Here is an 18027-nt window from a genome sequence, read left to right as displayed (position 1 = left end):
ATGGGAGACCTGATAAAAGATGCCAGATTAGAGTTGCTGATCCCTTACAGCTTCGGAAATTCATGTGCCCCTAAAAGATTAAGACACAGTCCTCCCTAAGCAGGAAATAACAAAGAAAATTTACCTCATTGACATGAGGCTTTTTGTCCTTATTAAAGTAAGAGGAACAAGGAGAAGGAGACAGTTAAAACTTCCTAGATGGATACTTATTTAAATTTTTTTCCTGAGTTATACTTCCGAAGAAGTCCACAGCTGGCTCCATAATTCAGCTGGCACCTAAATAAGGTACCTTTTTTTAATTAGTGATGTTTTTGTTTGTGTGGAAAGAAGTCTTGTCCAAATACATACGGCACAATCATCAAAAGTGTCAAAATTCAAACTATGAAAGAGATTATAAGAATCCATGTGCTGTACTTGTTTGCCAAGTAGCCCATCATAAAAGTTGAAGGCTTTCCTACAACAAGAGGTTCCTTTTGAGTAGAACCACATAGTGCACCAACTATTGAGCCACCACCTGCACCAAAAAATAGTTCTGATTAAACAAGTGTTGATTCACATGAATAATTAAACAAACTCACAACTAACACACATGGACAAAGAAGCTTTATTAAACTAAACGCGTTATCAACTTGTAAAAGAGGAATATAAAAATGTAAAACATGCATTGTAAGAGAACAAACCTGCCCACTCCTGAGCATCAGTGAGGTGAGTTACAGCATCACGGTTTGTGGCAACAAAAAGACAACCAGGATTCCCACGTATACAGAGTATTCCATAACTTTCATTTACAAGACAACATATGAGATGATAAAGGATGCTAACTACTCTCAAATTAAAGCTAATCACAGCCTTATAGACCATCTTAATCATAGTAAATAAATCACCTCTATGATTGTATTTACACCATTTTATCCAATAAAATGCAGTTGATATTGGGAGATTTTAAATTTATTACCAAAATATATCTATCATGACATTTTCCTTTATTTTCAAAAAAATCTTTAAATTTGAGACTCTCTCTCTCTTGCAACCTTTCATTGTCCAAGACATGCATATATATGTATGTATCCATACATAGCTACTATGCATGTTTTGCAATATTTTTGCCAGAAAATTAGTAAAATTCACGATATTCTAGTATTTTTGTTTTACGTATACACATTCTGAATTTCCAAGATTTTTCTAAAAAATGAAATGTAGCAAGACTTTTGAGAAACTTTGCCTGATAAAAACCCGAGAATGATATTGATGACGATGATTTATGGACACCCAAAAGGATGTTCAACAAAATATGCATGATGGTCTAGCATGATGACATTTCATAAACATATTTGTTGAACATTTTTGTGATAACTTCAATTTGGTGGATGCACATAGATTAATTCAAGTAGTTATCTGTTAATTACCATAATGTTTTAATTTCCAATCATAACAGATTGGTCCCAACACGATAGTAAAATTCATATAATGAACAATTATTTCTGATCATGGCGGCAATAAACCTCATTAAGAGATTCAGTTGCCCAAAGAACTTCAAAATCTTAGATATGCATCATGCATGCTTCAAAACACAACGACAATGTGCAAAAAAATTCCTTTTGTAGAGGTATAAGAAGAGTTCATGAAAGGAAAAACTTTACAGGGGAAGCTTCTCACAAGAGAGGCACAATGGAGAACTTAAATTGATTATAACCTACTGGGTCTGGAAAGCACCTTCTGACTTCTTTAGGTGTTGAATTTGGAGATCTGACACTGGAAAAACAGAAGTTCAAAAGTTTCAAGTAGGGTGCCCTTTGGCTAGTTTAACTGATAGCCTTTCGCAAACTTTATTTTATTGGTAATCTATGTTTTAACCATAGTTACAAATAACATTTTGGAGTTTTAAACGGCGAGGTTTTTTTCGAGTATAATACGAAAAAAAAGAAGAGAAATTTTAAAAAACTAAAAATAGGGAAAGAAAATAAAATAAGTAAGAAACTAATAACACAAACATCAAAAGATAAGTAGATTTGCAACAAATAAAAAATAGAAAATGAAAAAAAACTGCTTGGCATTAAAAAATGAAAAAAGTGAAAACAAAGCAAAAAAACAACGTTAAAAACGCGTTTTTTTTTAGTTTTAAATGGCAATTTAATTTATCGCATTTTTTTCAATTTTTTTTGAAAAAAACGCGTTTTTTAGGAATAAGGTTTTAGCACATGATATGTGGATCCAGGAAGTTCCCAGCACAAACATAAGGATGAGCAGACTACCTTGTAATGAGATACAAGAAAAAGTTTGTGATCTTACTGAATTTTATAATAGTTGAAATAACAATTGAACCCAACAACAACAGCTCCAACCTATTAAAATACACATATTATTACAATGAAATGAGTGACATTTGATGATGATCAGAATATTTTTCTTTAGAACCAATTAGGAATTTCATTGATCTGGAAAGGAAAAAAATGAACATACGTTCTCATCATGCTCCATATAAAACCCAGGCTTCATCTCTATTTTTTTTGTTTTTGCCATCTGCCTGGAAAACAAGATACATAAACTTATTTCAGTATTCAACATTGTTTTTATTAGGAGCATAATAATTTATAAAATAATTTACATTGGAACCTCACAGGAAAAATCACATACAGAAAATAGGGCAATAATTAGTTAATTTTCATGCATAATGGCTTTGAACAAGAGATTATGTAGGAAGTGCTTATGGATTTTCTGCTTGACAACTTGATTATTACCTTTAAAAGCACATTTTTGACATGTCATCAGAATCTCTAACTAGTTTTATATGATGAAACTCATAGGTTAAGCAACTAAAAGTCTAAAACTTCAGTTTCCCTTGGAAGCAATGGGCTTGGTTTTCAAAATTCCTAGGAAACCAGACCCCATAATACTGAGATAGGATCACCAACACATGCATCTATGTGGCATTCACGTGTTTAAATTTATGCTGACATCCTTCAAGGAAACATAATATAAATATTGCTAGTGGCTCTGTTCTGGTTGGTTTATATTGGAAAAAGTTACACCACCATTATTCAGTACATGGGCTACTGCTTGTGCAGGAAGACTAGATTAAGTGTTGGGCTTATTTTGAACATTATTATGCAATCGATCCTAGTCCACTGCAGATAGTAGCATAGAGAAGCAGTGCATTTAAGCGTAGCAGCTTTTCCTTCAAGAAAGGAGAAGCCTCCCATAGCTTTCCCATCCAGCACCCTCCTGCTTTTCTAGTGTCCTCGTTCCTATTTTCATTCTTCTGATAGGTGTGGAAAAACCATGCACCTGTATCATAATGACACAGTGTCCAGACTTTCCTTCTGCTTTAAATATTTGGGTTTCACATATATGCAATTTCATAGACACTTTAACGAATGCACAATTGCATCTTACTGCAATCTTCTTATGAACATCTGAATTGATCTCCAACAGATAATGGCTCTTATATGCCTTCAGCTCTATATCAAAAGACATTTTCACTAGTAAGTTTATCCTTTATCATAATGCCTGAAACCAGGATACTTTGTGGACATGGAGCCACCAGCTCTTTACACAATGCACACATTGCAAATGCCTTTATTTATTTCCTTTGTGCAATCTTGTTTGCTCATTTCTGATAGACTTTTGTTCTTTTACTTTCAAATGTTGTCATCTATTATCTTGCATTTTTCAAGCTTGTTTCATTTTTGTTATTTTCAGTTTATGAATATAAGTATACAATTTCTTTTCACAAGCTTGCATTTAGGAGATATTCATGTTTAATTATTTTACGCTGTTCTAAAACATGTTTTCAGGTATATACTGCGGCCCCATGTACAACATTTATGAACTGTGGCATCATGCCAAGCAGTTTACTACACTTTCCTGTTCTTGCACCCATATATATGTGATAGTTTCAAATTTCTTTTTTTGTTTCCTTAACATAGAATAATTTTTGCTTCTTTGTCATCTGATGCTGCTTGTTTTGCCAAACTTTTACCAGCATAGGCACTTGCATCAATGCATAACAATACATCAGTAATATATGTATGCCAAAAATGCAATAGTAATCTCCTTAGCCAATTGACCTATTTGTGCATTAGGATGTTATTGACTTCATCACTGAATGCAAGTATTCTTCTTGCATTTTCATCTGGGATAGTGGAATGTATAAAATGAAGATCTTGAGCATGAAAGAAAACTCTCATTGCTAACTTTTATTTCCACTAGATTTTGGTGCCAAACTATCTCCCTATACACTTGAGTGCCAAACTATCTCCCTATACTATTCTGCTAATGTGGGCAGCAGCTGAACAAGAAGAAACAGCTAGAGAGCAGATGTAGGATGGTGAGGTGTAGCCAGCATTAGGCATCATATTAGGTTGATGACGCACCTCAACAAAAGGCAGAAGCAACTCTGACAGTCAGCAAGCCGAATAATAATATTTTAAAGTAAATCAATTGAGTGCTGATACAGTAAAAGGAATGAGGAGAGAGCACCACTACAGCATACCAACCGACACTAAACATGACTCATAAAATATATAGATTTTGCTTGGTAATCAGAATGGTCTGTAGCTGAAACTGGGCAAAATAAATTACAACTTATCAGTCATCATCTTCAGAATCATCTATACCACCATCTTCAATGTTGTCCTCTGATTCATGTCTCACTTCATCGCCCTCCTCAGGAACTAAGCTATCTTTGTTAGGAAATACAAGCTGATTCGAGCCATCGCCCTTCAACCCCCTTCCCCTATACATAACTCCTGTCCTCATGACATAAGAGTACTTTTCTCTAATTCCAGCAAGCGGATGGAGACAAACCAACTTTCCTCGCTGGTAACCTTCCTTGAGGGCCACTGTTGTCGTTTTACATTTCAGAGACAGATAGAAGATACCTGGGTATCGAGTAAAAATCCTTGTGAATTTCTCTGGCAAAGTCATCTCCTCTCTCAAGCACCTTAGGTAATTTCTCTTAGTCTTCTTGTGTATTGTTATGCTCAACAGTTCATGGAAGACACCAACCACCCTCTTCTCCATGAGGTTGCTATTAGGATCGATTTGTGATGGATCTTCATAAGGAGATATGTAAGGAAGCTTCTGAAATTCGTCCATCCATGCTATCACTTTCTTTTGTGATCCATAACCTCGAGGAAAACTCAATGGAAACGATAACGACAGTCCCTTTTTAAGATTTCGATAAGTTCCATACTCATCCGTATTCTCACTCCTCTTCTGCAGCTCCGATACCGCATATTCCTCATGCCAATTTTCCAGGCTCAAAGCCAACAGACCATTTTGTTGCTTGACCATTCGAAAATGATCCGAATACTTGGGGACAATTCTCTTCACATAATCATCTGGCAAACCCAGATCCCATTTCAGTGGATCAATGGATTGAAACGGAAGTGTCCTGCTCTTGGTCATCATCAACAACCGGCACAACCTCTCCACCAAATCTTCCTCATGGCTCTGGTATATACGCTGCTCTCGCTCGTCAAGTACACGGGCAGTATCCGTCAACCGGAACATGGGGACGTTCTTAAATCTATCGCCACGAAATTCTTCGAAGAGTGTGGGATACCTTCGCACAAACCGCAACACGGGCACGGTCAAGCCCAAGTGCTTCTGCCTCTCGGAGAGTGAGGAGGCGCTCAGGCACCCAGCAGAGCTCCTCTTGATGGCATCCTTTATCAAGCAAACTGCTTTCAGATCCGTTTCGTTGTCAATGATGTGATCGAGGCCTCTGTTTTTCACCCATTTCAATCTCACCTTCACTAAATCGCGCTTCTGAAGGAATAAACTTGCATCCCTCATCCTTCCACGGGAAAATGGAGAACTCAGCAGAAACATGCTTAGATTTCTCAGCATGCGCATCAGAGAAACTAGCACTTTCGCACGTAGAAACTGAAACTTTCAGGACATCCACATCACCGACATAAAGAGATCATATCGTACGACATTCTTCATCGAGTTATATCAGAATCAACAACAGGTATATGCGTTTTGATGCATAAAGACCGGACGTTCTCTTCATCCATCTCGTATAAGCGAAGAAATCATCCGAGAACGGAACTACCCGCAAAGCTTTACCAAGTTGTTCAGTAGCTGCCATCGAGAATGAAGACGACGAACCTCAACTAAGAAAGAAGTAAGGGTTTACTTGACACCCACATAGCAAAACCTAACTAAACATCAAAAGGTTATGAGTTTGCCATCCTTGAAGACAGAGACGATCTCTATCGAGACACGGTGACTTTCTCCCGACCCGACGCGTCAGCAAGACGAAAGAGAAGGCGCGCAGATGAACGACTTGGGTGAATTCATGGCACACTATAACCAACCCTTTTTCGGGGCTGAGTTGCTTGTTTAATTTGAACTAGAAAGTGCGTATGGTGTCTGTAGCAGCAACTAAGCTACAGCCTGCAGGAGATAGGTGAGGGTGGTGCCGACCATATTCACATAAAAGTAAGTCAAAAGATCAAAATTTTTTTAAGCAAATGACAGTAAATTAATATTCAGACGTGTCAGTGGCCCAGAAGATTTTTTGAGTTTCTGGCGAAGGGGACAAGTCATAAAATTTTTAAATTTTTAAGAACTACCAATGGATGCTATCAAGGACTGGTAACTGGTAAGCAGCCATTTTTCAGTTTGAGTGCCAGGAGGAGCATCAATTCTAACTGCGCAAGAGGGGGAAGGGTCACCAACCAATCTGTAAGTTAAACCATACTAGGATGGCACCCAAAACACCAAAAATAGGTCTGTTACCTTAGACAAATGGGGAGAAAGGTAGAAACTTTGATTCTCAATAAAACCGCATGATAAACTACTCTACGTGAAAGAGAGACTGTATCAAACTTCTACCAATTTGAGCCCATTACCTTTTGCTGCCTGATGGAGTGGTATCTTTGCAAGTGGATCGGGACGTATCTCCGTATTTATGTTAGCATACTTCCTTTTTTACTTAGAAAAACATAAAAAAAAAGAAGGATTTTTCAAAAATGACGTGAGCCTCTAAGATCATTTCAGTTCGGTGACGAAATGTGTATCAGCTGATCTTAGGCAATACACCACGACACTAATGACGTTGTATCGGAAGGATTTGGACGAGAAATAAAAATAATTCTGAGAGGGTTCTGAAGATAAAATGCTCATGAAGGTGAGATTTGATTGTTACCATTATCGTAGGCGATTCCAAACTCCCCACGCCGTCGTTGGAAAGAAAAAAGTGGCTTTTCTTTTTATTGTCAATGATGCTTCTTGTACAGGCAATGCAATCAGAAATAAGGGAGATGTTTCCGAACCATTCCGTTATTCTAGCCAATTCGTTGAGGGGGCGTTTGATGTCTTCGAATTCTGACTTTAGAATCAAAATTGGAGAATTAAATTTTCACATCAACTTGGAATTGTAATGAAAATTCCAGTTTCATTTTTTCTTCGGGTTTGATAGTATGAAATTTTGATTCTATAATTAAAAATACTTGTTTTAACGAAATGAGAATTAAAATTTTAAACAATTCATGAATTAAGGCATTCATGCTTTGTGCTCCCAAACGAGATGAAAAGATTCCAGATTGCTGGAATCATAATTCCACCCGCTCAAATAGATCATAATGCTAGAATTTTGATTATAGAATGAGTCTATAATTCCAAAATCAAAATTCTTTGTTTGATAACGCAATTTTCATTTTTAAATGATGAGAATAATGATTCTAGAATTCCACTGATTCCAAGTGAATTAAACGCCCTGAACTATTAGAATTTTTCCAATAAGTCAAAACGTCTAGCACAAACCATCAGCGCTTTGCTGATGATCGCCGGGCGCTGTGATTAGGATGGTAATTGCAGGCCATCAGTACGTTCACCCTTACAATTACGTTCAACAAGTAGAGGTTGAGTTGTAACTGATCTGATCGATAGTTGATTTTGAAAATTAGATCCAAAACTGAGTCCCTTTTAGATCATACCACGTTGTTCAAAACATGGATAGCATATAAGGCGAACAAGTGATCATGGTTTCTCCAGCCACAGTATAGCTTAACGCAAGGAATTATTGACGTTAGTGTTTAGAAGAGCAAGCTCAAACAAACCATGGAAGGTATTGAAAAGTGGGGTGGATTGATAAGGAAAATGTGAAGTGCCTGCGAGGAGAATCGATCTGAAGATGGATGCCAACAAGATGAAGAGAATAGCAGATTCAACACATACAGCAAAGCAGAAAGAAAGGAATGAAGACATTACGTAATTCAATAATTAAGAACCTGTACATCCATTATGGCAGCTAACCATCTCAAAAGCAATGCGAACATAACCTGCATACAGGCTACGCAGGAGTGATAACAGCAGAAGATATGCATCAATACAAGGACGGAAAAACAGTCTATAATTTTGTTGGGATTGATTAAGGATAATCTAGAAGATGTTTCGAGGAGAGGCCAATCTGAAGATTGATGGAACAAAGACGTTTATGTGATTCAACCAACGAAGACCTACATCCATGACGGCAGCCATCTCAAATGCAACCCGCAGGCAGCCTAAGTGGTAACTACGGCAGACACACATCAATATGAGTGCAGAGACATACATCTCCAATTTGATGATATTGGTTATGGATAATGTTCGGAGGAGAAGCCCAATTTGAAGACAGCTGCAACCAAGATCACGGATCATATCAGACTGGAAAGGTGCTGACAGCTGCAGAACGTTGGATATCCAACAAGAATCAACTCGTCAATCAACATCACATTTGAATAACTAAATCCAGACTTAAGCATCTAAGTATAAGGCATAAATGGCATGAAATGTTGGCAAGAATGTGGATAGAAATGTGACAGCAATCTGCTAGATATAGCAGCATCGCTTGGTCCAAGATAATGGTGGATTGCCCGTTTTCAGCATACTCGCCAGAAAAAATGCATTGGAACTATACTAAACATCCAACCAAGTTACAACCTTACCAATCCCTGGCTGTGGTTGGTAGGCTAGATACAGGATAATATGCATGAATACTTTGAGCTCCTAGTGATAAAGACCCTTAGTGAAAGAAAACACTATTACATCCGCGATTTCCACTAATAAGTATAAACTTGTGATCAACAATCATAAGCTGAGAAGATCTTATCTTGGAAGCAACGTACCAGACAACCTTTTAAGCTTCTTTTTTATCACAACTATGCTCCTTTTCAGAAGAAATAAGAAAACTATCATTTAGGAAACTTTCAGCTGTAGTTCTAAGAACAGTTCATACATATTTGAATTTCTCAAATAAAAGCTACATTTTGCAAATGGTTGTTAGAGGGGCCTCTTGTTAAATCAAAACACATAAAGTTTATACTTTTCAAGTCCCCTGGAGCTGAAGAATGGTTGTTGACTCTCATAAAAAAAAGGAAAAATAATAAGCTCATCCAACCTGAGTTATAGGGTCATGATAGATATAGGACAGTTTGACCATAAATGGCCCACACCAAGAAATTCAAAAAGGTAAGAAGCATTTGTCAAGTGATAATCAAAGGTAGCAGCGCAAATGAAACTCCCAGGACATGTCGCAGTGCTCAATTGCTCACTGATTAGAAGTTACCATCACTTCCTACTGAATACTGACAGTAAAAACAGACACAAATTTGTGGAGGAAAGAACGGCATTCCCCGGCCCCAGGATTACGACAACTAACTTGTAAGAGGAATTTTCAAAAGAAACCAGACACCCTAACCCAAACAAATGAATGGAAAAAACTAGGGTTTTTGGTCTGCATTTTCTGCTGACAGTTTTAATCTTACCATTGCTTCAGGTTAAAAACTTGAAAGCTCTTCAAAATGAAATTACACTACGCAGTGAAGCATCAGGAGATCTATATTACAGCACTTGAAACTTTTGATAAAGTCGATAACCCATTCTAAGCATAACTATGTTGTATCATAATCACCTGTCACGTAAAAACATGTTACAGGGTCCAAACTCCAAAGACACATTTGTCAAGGAAAAGTTTATTTCTTCTCTGAGTTGTTCTCCAGCTCCCTTCTCAATTGAAGAGAGAAGTCATCATTAACGTCATCGTCATCCCAGTCATCTTCCCACTGTTGTGTTGCTTCCTTCTCTTCTTCCTTCTCATCATCCCATTCTGCATTTCAACAAAATTTGACTTGAGCCAAACAGAAAAATTAGTAGCAACTCAGCATATAGCATCATCTCACCCACACAGATCTCTTCCAGGTCATTTCCTTGACAGACCACTCTGACAGAATGGAAACCTCTCTTCCAAACAGAGGTGAGTCCCACAGTGGCAAATCAAATGGAGTTGACTTTAATACACATAAGAAGATGTTCCACTTGGGCAACTTGAATCAATTTTGGTGTTCCACCATAACGACAAAACACTCCAGTTGAGACAAAAAAATAGTGAGTGAAGTTTGACTTCCTATCTATGTAACATGGGTGCGTTTAAAAACTTACCGTTACCTGTGTCGATGCAAGCCTACACAGGTGCAGGTGCGGACATGGTCCAAGCAGTGTTGGATGTCCATTTTGGTCCAAAAAATTAGGGGCCCCCTTTTTAAGTTCACTGTGTTCATACACGATGAACAAGCAGCCTCTGACTGAACGAAAGCTGCCTCCCATGCTGTTGAGTTTCAAAGTCTAGGTGGGATTTCTCCGGCATCCAAAGACTTCTTCAGCAGGGAGCTACCTTCCGGTGAACAGCTACACTTCCGGCAAGCGACAGGTATGAATGTGGGCAGCCTATTTTCATTTTCCATCACCATCTTCCTCTGGTTTTGGTAGGTTCAATGTAGTGTGTTGGATTTTTTTTTTGGGCAGGGAAGGGGGGGGGGATGATTTGCCCAATTTCCTGCTGGCACCTTGTGCTGATTATTTGCTCAATTTCGTATTTTCCCAATATCATGCTGATTTGCCCAATTTGTGTGTTATGTTCAGATTTTATTTCTATTTTTCTGAAATGTGAATGGCAACTGTGTGACTGAACGTTTTGCTCATCTATTGTTTGTACCATCTCCATCTGATCATTTTAGCGATTAGAATCTATTTTTCATTTTCTGATGCAAAAGCCAGCAGCTGGCTAGCTCCAACGGCTTGCTAGTCCTTCTAAATAGAGGGCAACTATCCTCTCCCTAGTCACTTATTGTATTTTCTGTTCTATAGAGTATTAACAGTTAAACTGTTTGTTCTTTGGGTTCTTTGAAGTTTGAACCCATCCTTCCATGAGCCTTGGTGCTCTTCCTTAAAGTATTCAAACTTAAGTATTTCATAAAGTACGTAAGAATATATGCAAGTTGTAACTATAAATTATGTAAAACTTTAAGTATTTCATAAAGTCTTTATTATACAAATTTTGTTAATCAAAGTATGTTACTATGTAATATTTAAGGTTTTCATTCTTTAGTTTACGACACTATGTTCATTTGATAGTTTTCATGTTTCAGTTTACACTTTTTAGCTTTTATATGAACAAGATTTTCTGGATTAAATGTATCTTTTGTAATTTATAAATTATCAATCATGATAGCAATGGTGCATTTTCGGTTTGTTAGAATCTTAAGGAATATAATTTCTTTCTTATTATGTATGTGTGTGGGTGTGCGCGCTGAGCATATACATATATATATAATATACAGTCATGTTCCTATACCCATGGTTTTTTAAATTGCTTCACAGTTCACACCCATACACATATGACAAATTCCTTTCCATTATCACATTCTAATGGTCCTGCTGGATCTTGGGATCTTTCATCTCAGTCTCTTGAAATCATTTTAGTAAGAACATAAAGCAGGTATCATTGTTGTTATCAAAGGACTACAATCCAGAAAAACAAAGTCCAGTTCCCTCCTTTCGTTTTTCCACTCTATATTGATCCCTAATTTGGTTTCAAAAGTCTTTATTTTGCTTTCCATCTCATGGCAAGCTGCCATGTAGAGCCAACAGCCTGAAACTGAGTTGCAAATCGACGCAAGGGCACACTTCCACCAAGAAATTGGGGTTAGGATTGCTCGATTGTCATTATGGTTGGAAAATTTATATCCATTTTCATTCAAATTATTTCTAGCTAAAAAGTTCATGGAAAAATTAAAAGTATACATATATATATATATATATATATATATATATATATATATATATATATATATATATATATATATATATATATATATATATATATATATATGGAAATATTTAGATGCATGTGCAACCAAATGCAATTGGGATCTGTCCAAGTTTGTGTAATCAAATGTGAGACACTCCTGTTCAGATACCGGCATCCATAGGGGTCACCTCACTGGAAAAAACTAGGTGCCATTGGGGAAACCAGACACTATGTTCCATAACAGAGCATTTTCCAAGACTTATATTTGTGAATCAAAAGGCAGTAGACGTTTGATAAGAACATTGTGTTCTTAGTTACATGTTTCAAAAACATAATATTCTTCTCCAAACATGATGTAATTATGTACAACATTTGACTGTTGGATGTAGGAATAGCATCCATAATCACAGCATGTTGCCTAGGACAAGAACATGGTGTTTTTGGAACATGTCCAAGAACATAATATTTTTTTCTCATCAAAACCTTCACAGAAATCAATTGCTATATCAATGTTATGTCTTCAAATAGCGTTTGTTGCCCCGTTGATTTGCAAAGCTGGTTGTGGATTAAAAGCACAAAAACCAAGAACTTGGTTCTTCTGCCATCTTTCGAATAAATTGAAACATTACATATGGATAAAATGAACTTCTTGGACGATGCACCATAGGAAGGTTAAAGAACCCAACATGGTAACACGGTCACACATCATATCATAGTAACATGAAACAGATATAATCATACTCTCTAAAACACCAGACTAGGGAACTGGCAGAGTAGATTGTTCAAAATCAAAATGATGCAGAAAGCAGAAAAATGAACTGAAGCTTGCCAATACACATCTTACCTTCACATTCAAATTCTTCAAACTCATCATCATCTTCAAATAGATCAATCTTAGCATCCTCCATTGTCACTTTGGGTTCTTCTGCCATCTTTCAACTAAACTGAAACATTACACATGGATCAAATCAACTTCTTGGACAATGCACCATAGGAAGGTTAAAGATATAGTTGTGCTCCCTAAAACACGCCTTACTGATGAAACAAACAGTTGAGAAATAATGTGGTCTTTGATTATGACCAAACCAACTGTTGCAGTGAGTTGACTCAACTTTTGAAGTGCAAGCATCTCATTTTTTACTTTTCTGCATTTTCCTTTCACTAATCAAAGCTGATGGAGCGGCCCTCATGGGTTCAATAGACACACATAACGTTTCAAAGTTTTAGATGGTGAGGTTTTTCTCAGGTATAATACGGCAAGCTTGAAAAATATGGCAATTTTTAGAAAATTTAAAAAAAATCCTAAAAAATTCCTCAAATTAGGAAAAAATAAATTATCTAAGAAACTAATAAGACAACAACAAAAGAAGAAGTACATAAAAAAAATTAGAAAATGAACACAAGCAGGCAAAAAAAAATTTTAAGAATAAGTTTCTAAGTTTCTACTGACTCTACTCGGATATTTGAAGTTTAAGAATAAATTTCTAATACACAAAAAAAATCAAAGGCATATGCAAATTGACTGAAAACAAAAGGTAGAAAGTAGAAAACTAACAGACATATGCAAATCGACTGAAAACAAAAGGTAGAAAGTAGAAAACTAACAGACATGCAAATCAACTGAATCAATGTAGTTCACTAAGCACATATAGTTAGTATTCAAAAGAACAATATCACTTAAATTATACCAATTATTCCTGTCCATGGTGTGGACATTAACATGTTTTACATTTCCATCGATTAATTTTGTATTAACATTGAAACGTAAGAGTGACACAATGAGGGTTTCCTTGAAGCATAGTTTGTTGTTTATGTCTAAATGCATTTCACAGTTTTCACATTCCTATATAAAATATGAACATGTCTTAAATACTAATCAAGCTCTCTCTCTATCTCACTTTATATACATATAGACATAAACACTTGTGGCAGTTAAACCTATAAATCTGCAATCTTCATCAAGGAAATAACTTGAGTCTTACAAGCTAAAAATTGAGGATACCTTCAAAATAGGCGCTTTATAGGTTTTGGAAGCATTTAACTTAGCTTCTATCTAATTAGTAACTAAAAAAATTGCTATGTTACAAACACAATATAGGAAATGTCATGAACAATAATATATCTGGCTTTTAAAAAGCCAAAGAAGCAATAATCCAGGAAAAGACAATCGAGTCAAGGAATTTCTCTTAGATTGAGTTTAATGGCTTCAGTAGCTTGCAAGTCCCACTTGAATTGAGTTTTCCTTAAAAGCATTCTACCACATAGGTTTTGCAACATTGAGATGCAAAAGAAAAATCGTTAGACCTAGTTGCATGTTTTGCAACATGAAGATGGAAAAAGATTCTGGTGTATAAATTCTATCCTTTATTGAAACACATTTAGTTGTCCCAAATCTAACTCATTCCTGTGACACACTAGAAAGATACAGTTTTGATAAGTATCCAACTCAACTTAATCCAACATATACTTTTGGTATGTATGTATACTTTTACATCCTTCATCTTTTATGGATCTATTTTAGGGTTCACTTTCTTGACCTCACGTGATCAGGCACTCCAGTTTGGCCTTTTGGGATTTTCTTGAGTTCACCTTTGGCATGCTAATCAATTGACAAGTGTGGGCCTTTCAGGTTCATTTTTTAGTACTAGCACAAGAACTTGAAGACTGATGCTTTCAGGCAAAACTGACAAAACCACATTTTACATCCAGGACCATAATATAAAACCATTCAATGTGTTGAGTCCATTTCAATTCCACCAGTTCCTTGTTGATGTCCATTTTTTAATGGTTTCAACGACTTGTTTTTTCTTCACCATCCAGTTATGAGAATCAGCTACATATTGCACTTTCATCAAACTTAATTCTTGCTGGGCATTCACCCATCTGTTGCAGCTCAAGAATAGAAGACTTTGAAAACTTCATCACGCCATTAAAAAGAAAGAATTATGTTCCACATTCTTTTGCTTTTCCCAGACTGCAGTTCTTCACCTGATTGAGCTGACATTTTTTTCACTAGTTCACTATTTTTTTCATTAGTTGGCAATCTTATTATTACAGAAAATAGAAGCTATTTTGTCATATAGAACTCTTATTGCCTCAATACATATAAAGTTTTTCGCTTCTTACTCACAACAAAAAGCAACCTCTTAGAGTTTCCGTTGGATGGTATTTCATGATATTATATAATCTCAACATCTAGGGCATATTTTTAGAATTTTCTCAACCTCCAGGACATATTTTCAAAATTTTCTCATAGTTCAAGGCACTATATAATTAAAAATACAAAAATGAAGAAATATTAATGCATGGTGGTGGCTATATTATGAAAAAAATGCAACAAAAGTATCATTAATACATCTACAAGTTTTCTCTAGCCTCATGTTGTGCTGTTAGACATTTGCTTTCTACAAGTGCATGTTGTAGCTTGTATCTTGCATCAGATTTACTTGTGAACTCCGATATTCATCAAACTATTAAAAAATAAAAATAGTTACAACTTCGTTCAAATTAACATGCCATTTTATATGCATCCTAAACACAATCAACTTCATCACAATACTATTATCTCCTGCACAAAAAACTTGGACTAGGGTTCCATAAAGTAGGCAATTCACATTCCATGTTATGGTTCTACGTGGTTCAGCTTCTGCTGAAGAGAGTTAATGTGAGCGAGTTAAAGGTAGCCCATATGTGGATTTTGCTGCTTATCATTTGGCTCCAGAGACTTCTTTGTTTGCAGATGAGGGTGCTACTCTTCTTGAACTACACCTAAAATTCTCCAATTAGTGTTGATCTTCCCTGATCAACCATCAAATGCAGATATGTCCATTTCCATGATCCTGGATGAAAGCAAACCACCTCTAGAAAATGAGACCAGACTCATGTGAAACCAAACTAAACAATCTCCTTTATGATGTACCAATTCTAAGAGCAGTCTATGATAACAAGTATACAAGTCTTTTAAGGATTGTCATCCTGACGATAGTAGGTAAGTTTCTAGATTGTCGATCTCTGTGCTAACCAGGGATGGTTTGCTCCAAGACCAAAAGTATATTTAATGTCTTTCCAGCCAATATGGTCTTCATATCTGCTACAGTGTTCTTGATATCCATGAGAGGTATGGTTTCATGTTAATGAACACAGACCAGGAGAACTCCAGAAATATGCACCTAATAAACCAACATCTCTAACTGAACACATATCATATTGATGGCAAAGAGAATGGTAATTCTTAGTTCATACTTTCTTAAGTTTCTTTCTCTTTCTCAAGGCCAAAATTGTAAAATCATTAATCTTTATCTTCTCTCACCCACTGAAAAGAAGGTCTAAAACCTATTTCTCAAATCAAGGCATCCTTGGTTGCTCCTCAATTAGAAGATTCTCATCTGCTCTAGAATCGAACTGATAGGTATTCCTACTCAGCTGGTGCAAACATCCTCTTCCAAGTTCCACCCTGAACTGGAATGAATACATTGGAAGTCTAGTTCCAGAATAATTGTTCCAGGGGCATAACTAAGGAAACACCTAGCCCTTTGGAGTTCTTCCTATGGAGTACTGATCCAATGGATAGTAACACATGTAGAAAATTATCACGGAAGACGACCCTTCATACACATGTCGCAGAGGATGAAATAAAAAACTGAAGATGGAGATAAAAAAGTTGGCAAGACGAGGCAAGCACTCAAAGAGTAAACTTGCTGCAAGACGTATATTGTAAAAATGAAAGTACCTAAATAATCATAAACAAATTCAAATAAAAAAACACATTGTATTTCCCAATCGGATATCAAAATTAACCGGGACAAAGACCAATCGAGCTAAATCCACAAACTACGAAAACCACTTCTCATCCTTCTCACATAGACATCGAACCCGAGCTCCTCGGAACAACGAGAGGGACCAATTTATTGTAATAAAAAACATTCGCTCGCAGAACCCATCAACAATAACCTTGAAACCAAAATAATAGAAAGAAAGGAAGATGAGAAGCAAACTTTGCAAAAAGAAACGCCTGTAGCAACAACAAAAAGACACTCGCCCCAACACAGACGGAGAAAGTGAGTGATAGAGAGAGAAACATACCCTAGCGGCCGATGGACGGTGAAAAGTGAGAAACGGGCGAGAGACAGGGGGCGACGGGGAGAGATGGCAACCCTCGAAATGCTGGTTGAAGAAAACAAAGTTTCGACACCTTTCGTTTAACTAACAAACATATCGTGCCTCGCGTCAAAGTGCGCCGCCGTATAACGCTTTGAAGCGTTCGCTTCTTCCCGCCTCGAAGCGTTTGCTCGACTATAAAATCTTCCTTATGCCAAGCCAAGTGCGATCAGCGATGGCGTGTAAAAAACACGTCATTTTTCCGTTGCGTTGCGTTGGACCGGACGGCTCAGTATCCGACCAAGGGGATGGGAACACATTGTATAAGTAAGGGTGGGCAACTCTCGTGGCAGGTTCTATCTTTTGCCATAATTTCGAAGAGAGACCACCTTTCAGACTTCTTCAAAATCTTTCATCAAAACAAGGCGAGTAAATCTTTGTTAACTTGAAAAGCAAAACAATGTTGACTAGAAAAGCATAAAATGCAATTTAAGGTGATATTTATATATAAAAAAAATGTCAGTCAATTGCTTGTTTTGATCAAATTAATTGGTCATGTACAAGACACAATTGTTTTTTTAACCTAAAAAAGTTTATAGTGAGCATGGTTTTTTACCGTTCGATAAAAGGCTTAAACCTTCACCCAATCCCTTGTCCTTATAAAATATAAAGTATACTTCCAGTGCTTTAGGGTATTGTCTTTTGTCGTGTTTCAACTTGCATGTTAGGTTCAGTGTTTTAGGGTATTGCCTTTCATCGTGCTTCAGCTTGCATGTTAGGTGGCCTCCATAACAAAATATAAATTTGATGCTCTTAAAATTTATTAGGAATGAGGCTCATCGCCTACCAAC

The 18027-nt window shown here is 36.6% G+C and overlaps 3 protein-coding genes across 3 annotated transcripts in view; all 3 read right to left on the bottom strand.

Moving 5' to 3' along the window:
- The window catches only part of LOC116260169 (phosphoglycolate phosphatase 1A, chloroplastic-like), a 63717-nt gene that overhangs the window by 2300 nt on the left and 43390 nt on the right, over positions 1–18027 (bottom strand). The window lies entirely within an intron of this gene.
- On the bottom strand, positions 427–6250 carry LOC116260902 (protein WHAT'S THIS FACTOR 9, mitochondrial). Its single transcript, XM_031639434.2, has 3 exons — positions 4582–6250; positions 2461–2524; positions 427–514 (listed from the first exon to the last, which is right to left on the bottom strand). Exon 1 carries the CDS (start codon positions 5857–5859, stop codon positions 4588–4590), a length of 1272 nt encoding a protein of 423 aa, XP_031495294.1. The 5' UTR covers positions 5860–6250; the 3' UTR covers positions 427–514; positions 2461–2524; positions 4582–4587.
- On the bottom strand, positions 9771–17418 carry LOC116260115 (protein DSS1 HOMOLOG ON CHROMOSOME V-like). Its single transcript, XM_031638209.2, has 3 exons — positions 17162–17418; positions 12924–13023; positions 9771–10099 (listed from the first exon to the last, which is right to left on the bottom strand). The coding sequence occupies exons 2-3, from the start codon at positions 13009–13011 to the stop codon at positions 9966–9968; spliced, it is 222 nt and encodes a 73-aa protein (XP_031494069.1). The 5' UTR covers positions 13012–13023; positions 17162–17418; the 3' UTR covers positions 9771–9965.

This window comes from Nymphaea colorata, chromosome 9 (assembly GCF_008831285.2).
Source record: "Nymphaea colorata isolate Beijing-Zhang1983 chromosome 9, ASM883128v2, whole genome shotgun sequence".
NCBI classification, from domain to species: Eukaryota; Viridiplantae; Streptophyta; class Magnoliopsida; order Nymphaeales; family Nymphaeaceae; genus Nymphaea; species Nymphaea colorata.
The sequence above is the reverse complement of the archived record's forward strand: the minus strand, read 5'-3'. Positions and strand labels throughout refer to the sequence as shown.